This window comes from Lycorma delicatula, chromosome 5 (genome assembly GCF_047948215.1).
Source record: "Lycorma delicatula isolate Av1 chromosome 5, ASM4794821v1, whole genome shotgun sequence".
NCBI lineage: Eukaryota > Metazoa > Arthropoda > Insecta > Hemiptera > Fulgoridae > Lycorma > Lycorma delicatula.
This window is the reverse complement of record NC_134459.1, coordinates 150,875,034-150,884,346: the sequence shown is the minus strand read 5'-3', so window position 1 is coordinate 150,884,346 and position 9,313 is coordinate 150,875,034. Positions and strand designations below refer to the sequence as shown.

General features: G+C 34.6%; 1 protein-coding gene across 1 annotated transcript; it reads right to left on the bottom strand.

Annotated features, from left to right (window-relative positions):
• Nucleotides 1–3,904, bottom strand: LOC142325493 (large ribosomal subunit protein P2-like). Its single transcript, XM_075367323.1, has 2 exons — nt 3,678–3,904; nt 1–240 (listed from the first exon to the last, which is right to left on the bottom strand). Exons 1-2 carry the CDS (start codon nt 3,847–3,849, stop codon nt 62–64), a joined length of 351 nt encoding a protein of 116 aa, XP_075223438.1. The 5' UTR covers nt 3,850–3,904; the 3' UTR covers nt 1–61.
• Nucleotides 3,905–9,313: the final 5,409 nt, after the last annotated feature.

The window sequence follows — 9,313 nt, the reverse complement described above, 5'->3', positions numbered from 1 at the left end:
TTGTAAAAAATTAATTTATTAACATCAAATAAGAAGAAATGAAGCGTGTACAATTTAAAACTTAATCAAAAAGACCAAATCCCATGTCATCATCAGATTGGTCAGATTCTTCTTTTTCTGGCTTCTTCTCCTCTTTCTTTTCTGCAGCAGCAGCTGCAGCTGGAGCAGGACCACCTCCAGCAGCTGCAACTGCTACAGCTGCACCACCACCAACAGGCATTGAGGCTAGTTTTTCTTTGCCTACAAATAAAATAAAAAAATTAAGTGAAATAGTGCTATAAGAGATTAATAATTATCATAGAGATATTTTAAAATCCTGAATCCTTTAAGCAAAGCAAAATTTACATAGGTCATATCCTGAGATGTAGATATTTTAATATTCAAAATCACCAAGAAGTGCTAATTTAAAATTGAAAAACAAATATAGGCAACTGTATTTCTACAATATCCTAAACAGGTAAAACTTAAGAATGAAATAACATTCAATAAAAATTCAAAATCAGGGTGGGAAGAGTTCATATACATTTGTCACTGTATCTTCTGATAAAAGGTAGTTAAAATCCAGACTTTTGATGGATCATCCATTGTTCAAGTAACTCATTCTCCTTTTTTCAATGGTATAAAAGTGTACAGTAGATTAAGTAAAAAAAATGTTACTAATAAAATAATCTCTCTCTATGTTCACTGCATTTAAATTTTTTTCTGAATATCCATGATATTTATGTACATGGATCAATATAGATATTGTTTTTTAACAGAAACTCTTGTATAAAAAAAGAACTTTAAAACACCAGACATCCGCTTCCTTAATTTATTTTAAACATGAGTTTTATTAGACTATGTGATATTTGCAAACAGTTCTATAACTTTGTTGTTTGCATTTATATTACAATTTTCTTATCTCAGAGAAATTTTATAATTAATTAAATAAAATCTAATAGTTAAAATAATAAATAAAATAATATTGTTTACATAAAATTGTTGTTATTTATGTCATTTTCAATTATTTAAATTAAACGTTTTTTTGGTGCTATTATGTCATGCAAGATACAAATAGTAATAAAAATGCATTAATACGTCATACATTTATGTAGTATATACTTACATAAATATAATTCTTTTAATTCCAAAAAAACATCTTTTGAAAATTAGGAAGCTTGATATGTAATTAAATAATATTTTTTGCAAAAAAAAAATAATTTCAACAAGAAGTTTTTATACTGTGAAATCTTCATCTGCTGTTAAGTTTAAGGGCAATATAAAAAAAAAGTAATATTTTTTTTAAATTTCAATTATAAAACATAAAAGAAGTGGCTGAAACACAACTAGTTACTTAACACTAAATGTATTTCATGTTAATGTGGTTTATATCTGTTCTATGAGTAATATGGTGGTATTAATCAAACTGAACTTGGTGGCGTTCAATCTTGAAATTAAAAAGGAGAAACATTCCAAGATTATCACAGTTTGGTTTGTCTAGAAAATTTATATACTACTGAACAGAGACTGAAAGAGTAAAAAGCAATTTTATGAGGAATGAACCATATGGAAGTTTTCCTTTTTTCAACCATTACTTATCTACTTAATGAAATTTATTTCAAGTAGTCTTCACTTTGAAATGTTTAGATACTAACAGGTTTTGTTCTGCAGTTGAATGGAAGTAAATTTTTTACTTCAAAATTCATTACAAAAATCTTTCAAGCTCCTTCCTGAAATTAAGCTATTTGATGATCGTTTTTCTTTTACTTTTTTGAATATATATACAAAAACAACCGTAACAGATGATGTAAAACAGTTTGGGCCATGGATAACAAACTTGAAACAATGGGAAAATAAACTGCAAGTCATAATCCAATGCCTTTATGAGGCATGTATGTTCCTTTTAAAATAAATACATTTGTTTACTAATATTAATTTTAGAAAAAAAAATTATTGATGTTTACAATGCTTTGAAACTCTTAGTAAGTAAAACTGAATAGGATTGTGAATGTTTCTTTTCCCATGACTAATTATACATTTTTTTATACATAAAATAAAAAAAAATAAAAACAATTATAGTAAATTTCCAAAGAACTTGGGAAATTGCTACTGCACCCAATCATAATTATATACATATATATGTAGAGCTTGTTACGAACCATAATAAGTTTGAAGAAGTGGATTGACATAGAAGAAAAAAGCAAAGAAGTGGCATACTATGTACAATATTGATCTGAACTGTTTCAATTCCTGCTAACTTATTGCTAATATTGAAATCACAATCATCGCTATCACTGCCTACATTAATAATAAATGACATTTTCAATACATTATCAATTAAAGATTCAAGACAATAAGATGTTTCTATGTTCTTGACATGGTCAAACCTTTATTTCCATGTGGCATTTGTAACTGAATCTGTTATTCTTCAATTAATGCAACAGCATCATTTAATTTAAAATTAACATATTTTTTTTACAACTCTTAAAACCGCCAAATTTTTTCATATTTGAATTAGAAGCGCAGTTCAGAAACATGTTTTGGTGTGAAGCATTATTATCTATGACAATGACAGAGTTAAAGGAAAGATTAGGAATTAATTGTTGTTTTACCCACTGTTTATAATTAAAAAATTCATATTGCCATCATAATCTGTTTTAGTAACGGATTTAAATATAAGAAGTGTGTTTTTATCAAAACTGTTTTTGGAACTGAATGAACAATGCAAGCATGCTTGCCTTTTCTAATCATACAGCAAGGTTGCAGCCAGTCCTCACTCCACGATATTTGTTTGGTATGACTGGCATGTACATAGGATTCGTCCATGTAAATTTTAGATCTGTTTTGGTTACGGTACTCTTTTAACAGCTCTAAAATAACGCAGTCTCATTTCCTGATTTTCTAATTTTTCTTCAAATTTTTTCCCTGTTTGAACCCCATGTCTTTCATTATCCACTACTGATTTTCAAATGAATCTATTAACGAGAACCAGAGTTATGAGGTAAAAAGACTGGGTTTTTGCAATGTTTTCAAGGTTAACTAAAAACCAGAAATCTGCCTTTCTGATGCATTTGCTAAGACAGGATTTTTTTTATTTTTGCTCTAGAAAATATTTACAGCACTGATAAATAAAGGCTACAGCCTTATTTATACTTGTAATAACTAATTGAATATTAATTACAAAATTCATATAATTTCAATGATTTTGACTCACTTTAAATTACAGTATTTTTAGAAGGTATTCATGGTTTTTTCTGATGCAAGTTGCAAGGATTTGCTTTATGAACGAAGAAAACATTTTCTACTAAATTTCTCAAAACTCGTAAGGGTAACTGCAATAATAGGTAGCAGAATTAAAAAAAAATTGTTGTAATGTACAGATCGATATAGAAGCACTCATGAATGTAAATTAATAAAATAACCTTCAGCAAATGAATCAAACATATTTCAAGAACTGTCATTTTTTTCATAAATTTAAGAGTGAATGTTTAAGATGTTATTAAAAATACTAGATAAAATGCAGCCCACATAAGGATTACTAGCAAAGAAACAAAAAGACCCCACTTAGACAAATGATGGTTTGAGATAAGCATAATCGCACTGTAACAGACATAAACCAATATGAATGCTTCAGAATAGCAATCATACGTTTTTTCAAATATAAAGTTAAAAATAATAAAAACCTAATAAAATCATACCTTGTGTTATGAGTTCATCAACTGATTTTCCTTTCATTTGGTTAACCACCAGTTTTAACTTTTCACTGTCGCATTCAATACCAACTGAACTAAGGATTTTTTCAATGTCGCTGGTGGTAGGGGCATCTTTTCCGCCAAGGGCAGCAAGTAAGTAAGCGGCCACGTAACGCATGGTTTAAGTCTTAGTGACACGAAACTGGTACACTGAAACAAATAAATTCATTAAGTTACATTGCACACATGAATATTTGTATCTTTCTATGCTTAATTCTTTTTTTGTTTACTATGCTTGCAACAACTAATTAAATCTTTCAAATATGTGAAGCACAATACTCAACTGTTACATTAGTAAATGACTTCTCATGAAAACGTTTTTCAATCAGTCTTGCATACTTACTTATTAAAATAGGAAATGAATACTTTGGTAAGATGTACAATGCTTCTTTAGTATGCAGTCTTCTGTACCATTATGTATATAATTTTTATGCTTAATGTTAATTAGATGAGATTAGCGAACATTGGGAAGTTTGATTATGTTGATATATGAAGTCAGTACATAGAAATATTACCTAACCAAACTTAACCTAATGCTTGCTAAACTTATCTAATTAACATTAGATACAATTTATAATATATACTAATGTTGGTGTGTAATGGGTCAATTTAATAAATCAAAACCCTAATATGATGGGGGAATTGATTACACCTCTCTATGAATGAATTATACTTTAAACATAATTTTACACAAAGAAAATACTAAAAAAAAAGTTGATGAAAAATACAATACTGAAAAAGTCAAGTCAACATTCTGGTGGATAATGAACTAAACTTACATGATAAGAGAATCGGGCATATAAATAATCAACATGTGATAAAACAGATCATCGGTATTCAAATCCGTGTAAAAATAATGACTTTAATAGGACTTGAACGTTGGACTTCTCGACTTACAAATCAGCTGATTTGTAAAGATGCGTTCACTAGACCACCCAGGTGAGTCTCAGAGTACATTTCTGACTTGTTGAAACATAACTGTGAAAGGTTTCTGGAACTGTTGTGATTACCTGATAACGAGAACTAAGGTATTCTTCAGTCTCTTGAACGTTTTTATTAGGGCACTAGAAAGAGAATCTTGTAAAGCTGCATGAAACCAGTCAAATGATTGAATTCATATTGTTCAAGAAGGCAAGTTTTAGAACATTTAAAACAAATTGTTACAGGCTAAAGATATAAATGGGTTAATTAAATGAAAGAACTGTAATTAGTAAGAGAATCTTGTAAAGCTGCATGAAACCAGTCAAATGATTGAATTCATATTATTCAAGTAGGCAAGTTTTAGAATATTTAAAACAAATTGTTACAGGCTAAAGATATAAATGGGTTAATTAAATGAAAGAGTTGGGACTAGAAAGAGAATCTTGTAAAGCTGCATGAAACCAGTCAAATGATTGAATTCATATTGTTCAAGTAGGCAAGTTTTAGAATATTTAAAACAAATTGTTACAGGCTAAAGATATAAATGGGTTAATTAAATGAAAGAAGTGGCATTAGTAAGAGAATCTTGTAAAACTGCATGAAAGCAGTCAAATGATTGAATTCATATTGTTCAAGTCGGCAAGTTTTAGAATATTTAAAACAAATTGTTACAGGCTAAAGATATAAATGGGTTAATTTAATGAAAGAGTCGGGACTAGAAAGAGAATCTTGTAAAACTGCATGAAACCAGTCAAATGATTGAATTCATATTATTCAAGTAGGCAAGTTTTAGAATATTTAAAACAAATTGTTACAGGCTAAAGATATAAATGGGTTAATTAAATGAAAGAGTTGGGACTAGAAAGAGAATCTTGTAAAGCTGCATGAAACCAGTCAAATGATTGAATTCATATTATTCAAGTAGGCAAGTTTTAGAATATTTAAAACAAATTGTTACAGGCTAAAGATATAAATGGATTAATTAAATGAAAGAGTTGGGACTAGAAATAGAATCTTGTAAAGCTGCATGAAACCAGTCAAATGATTGAATTCATATTATTCAAGTAGGCAAGTTTTAGAATATTTAAAACAAATTGTTACAGGCTAAAGATATAAATGGGTTAATTAAATGAAAGAACTGGCATTAGTAAGAGAATTTTGTAAAGCTGCATGAAAACAGTCAAATGATTGAATTCATATTATTCAAGTAGGCAAGTTTTAGAATATTTAAAACAAATTGTTACAGGCTAAAGATATAAATGGGTTAATTAAATGAAAGAACTGGCATTAGTAAGAGAATCTTGTAAAGCTGCATGAAAACAGTCAAATGATTGATTTCATATTATTCAAGTAGGCAAGTTTTAGAATATTTAAAACAAATTGTTAGGGATCTACAATGTAAGCTGTTTACTAAAATGAAACAATTGGCACTAGATAGTGAATCTTGTAGAGCTGCATAGAACCAGTCAATGGACTTAACTAACATATTAGGCAAGTAGGGCACTTTTAGACTATGTAAAACAAATTGTTAGGGATCTACAATGTCAGCTGTTTACTAAAATGAAACAATTGACACTAGATAGTGAATCTTGTAGAGCTGCATAGAACCAGTCAATGGACTTAAATAACATATTAGGCAAGTAGGACACTTTTAGACTATGTAAAACAAAATGTTAGGGATCTACAATGTCAGCTGTTTACTAAAATGAAACAATTGACACTAGATAGTCAATCTTGTAGAGCTGCATAGAACCAGTCAATGGACTTAAATAACATATTAGGCAAGTAGGGCACTTTTAGACTATGTAAAACAAATTGTTAGGGATCTACAATGTAAGCTGTTTACTAAAATGAAACAATTGACACTAGATAGTGAATCTTGTAGAGCTGCATAGAACCAGTCAATGGACTTAAATAACATATTAGGCAAGTAGGGCACTTTTATGGGCTAGTACAGCACCTATGGGCTGGCAGGAATGCGCCATAGGTGAATGAGCCATAGTTATTTGGAGGGAGAAATGCAGTCTGTTCTCCAGAGGGAGCTGCATATGCTGATTAAATGAGATTGTGGTCTCTTCGTGGGACAGTGTGGGGTGTTGTCTAGCCTTTTATAGTTTTAACAAAATTTAATTGTGAAAACGGTCATTTTCCCGCGGTTTCCATTTATAGGTTACACGATACACGGGCTCCTAAGCCTGGTTTGTCATTTTTTGACTCTCTTACCGCCTCTTCACGGTGGTTCGTTTAATACGGCAAGAGGCTGTTTTCTTATACCCTGTGGAGTACGGTCCTCTCGGCAGATTTCCCGGAGATGGCCGTGTTCAGACACGGCCGCTCTCCCCAACAGTCTGCGTGCCTGCACCACGCCCACCTTGGATACGGTGTGTAGTCCCGCATCGTAGCGAAGAGTGACGTTTCTGACGAACCACGGTGTTCCAAATATCGTCCGCAACGCTATGTTTTGGACGGCTTCTAATTTCTTTTGCAGCGTGGAGTTCAACAAAGCTCCCCTAGCCGGGTAAGCATATATTAGAATCGGCAGGACGTATAGCCGAAAAATGAGCAATTTGGTCGCCAGTGGATATGGGCTGGCACTGTTCAGTACTGGGTATAGTGAGGCCCTGACGGCTTTTCCCCTTTGGGTCACATGATTAACATGTTCTCCTAAGGTGAGCCGTTTATCCAGGACTACTCTCAGGTACTCGACTGTTTTCCCAAAGGGGATTTTCTCTCCTGAGATTTCCAGCTACCTGGCTGGAGCATGTGTCTTGTATATGAACATCACTGTCACCGATTTTTCACCGTTGACCTTGATTCTCCACATATCGAGCCACGGCTCTACTAGATCCAATTGCCGTTGGAGTCTCTCGATCGCATAATCTACACTTCCGGATTCATAATAATATGCCGTGTCGTCTGCTTATAGAGCTGTTTTGACTCCTTCCGACAGCGGCATATCGTTGACGTAGGCCGTGTACAAGAATGGCGAAAGCACTGCTCGTTGGCGGCAGTCTATGGTTAAGGAGATTGTTTTCCCTACGCGTACAACAAATTGTCGGTCTAGTAAATAAGACCGTATCAATCTGACATAGCGACAGGGAATCGTCGTATGTGCGAATTTATACAGCAAGCCGCTATGCCAAACTTTGTCAAAGGCTTTAGCTACATCTAGAGAAATGGTTGCAGGTACCGCTTTTCTTTTTAGGCCTCCGACAAGACTATTATTTTAACCAGTTTGAGGGTCGTCGATTGGCTCTCCCTGAACCCAAATTGCTCAGGCCGTACTCCTTTTCCCAAATGTCGCCTAAGTCTTTCCAGGAAAATCCTTTCGAATAACTTTAACAACACTGGTAATAAGGAAATCGGCCTGTAATTCTAGGGAAAGAGCAGACTTTTCCCAGGTTTGGGTAGGCATACAACCTTTGCAGTTTTTCAGCAATTCGGAAAATATCCAACGTACAAAATTGACGTGAATATTGTGGTTATGGTCGCTATAAGAGCGGGTGAAACATTCCGGAATGTGCGGGCACCGATCCCATCAACATCTGAAGCCTTGTCGGGGCTTGTGGCTTTGATTGTAGCGGAAACCTCCGCCTCAGTGACTTGGTCTATTTCTAGTGGGGGGTCCTCCACCTGTGCTAAATAATCTATGAGGAAGGACTCTACCTCGGTTGTGTGGTCGTCCTTCGAGGCGGAAGTGGGGTTTGGAGTAAATTGGTTCTCCAGGATGTCGGCGAAAACCTCCGCCCTATCCGTCTCCGAATATGCCAGAAGGATTTGTTGCCTCACAAACGGGTGGTGAGACTTCTTTCCTTCTCGTAGTTTTTTGTTTAGCCTGAACACCGAGGAGTGGTCGTCTGAGACCGAGGCGAGGTATTCATTCCGCGAATCCTCTCGATGTTGTACCAGCAGCTGTTTCACTCTGTCCGTTTGAATATAAAAAGCCCTTTTATCATCGGGGGACAGAGTGATTCGGTATCTCCTCCTCAGTCGGCGCTTTTCTGCTATAGCATCATAGACGTGAGGTGTGAGATTATTACGGATAGGCCTCGTGGTCTTTTCCGTAGAGCTGTTGGACATAGTCTCGGTCATTGACGATATGACGCGTTTGACCGTGTCGTCGATTTCCTTCGGTGTGGTCAGGAGTTCAGGATGCGCTGGCCTGTAATTCCGTAGGAGAGTTTCATAGAACCTTTTCCAATTCATTGACCTTCGGAGTATAGTCGGGAGGTCTCGGCCGCCCCCTGCTTGGTCCAACTCCAATAAGACAGGAGAGTGGTCCAAGCTGAGGTCTTCTATCGTTTCAATCATGACCGGAGTTGTTACCGCCTTCATAATTGCGATGTGGAATACATGAGGTCTCGATCTGCCCGTTCGATGAACGAAGGTGGGCACCTCGGGGCCTATGACGACTAACCGGTGTGCTCGTCAGTATAGCAACCTGCCATTTGCAATTCTCAGATTGCTATTCCAAGACTCGTGCTTAGCGTTGAAGTCACCCATGAGTATTATGGGCCCATCCCAATTTTCTAGCACGGCATCTAGATCTGCGTCGGGTACCGCTGAGTTTGGTTTATTATAAGCCGAAATCAGCCGATACACCGTGCTTAGATGCTCCACATGTACACAAGTCTGCTCCATCACGTTAGTGTGGAGGTCGA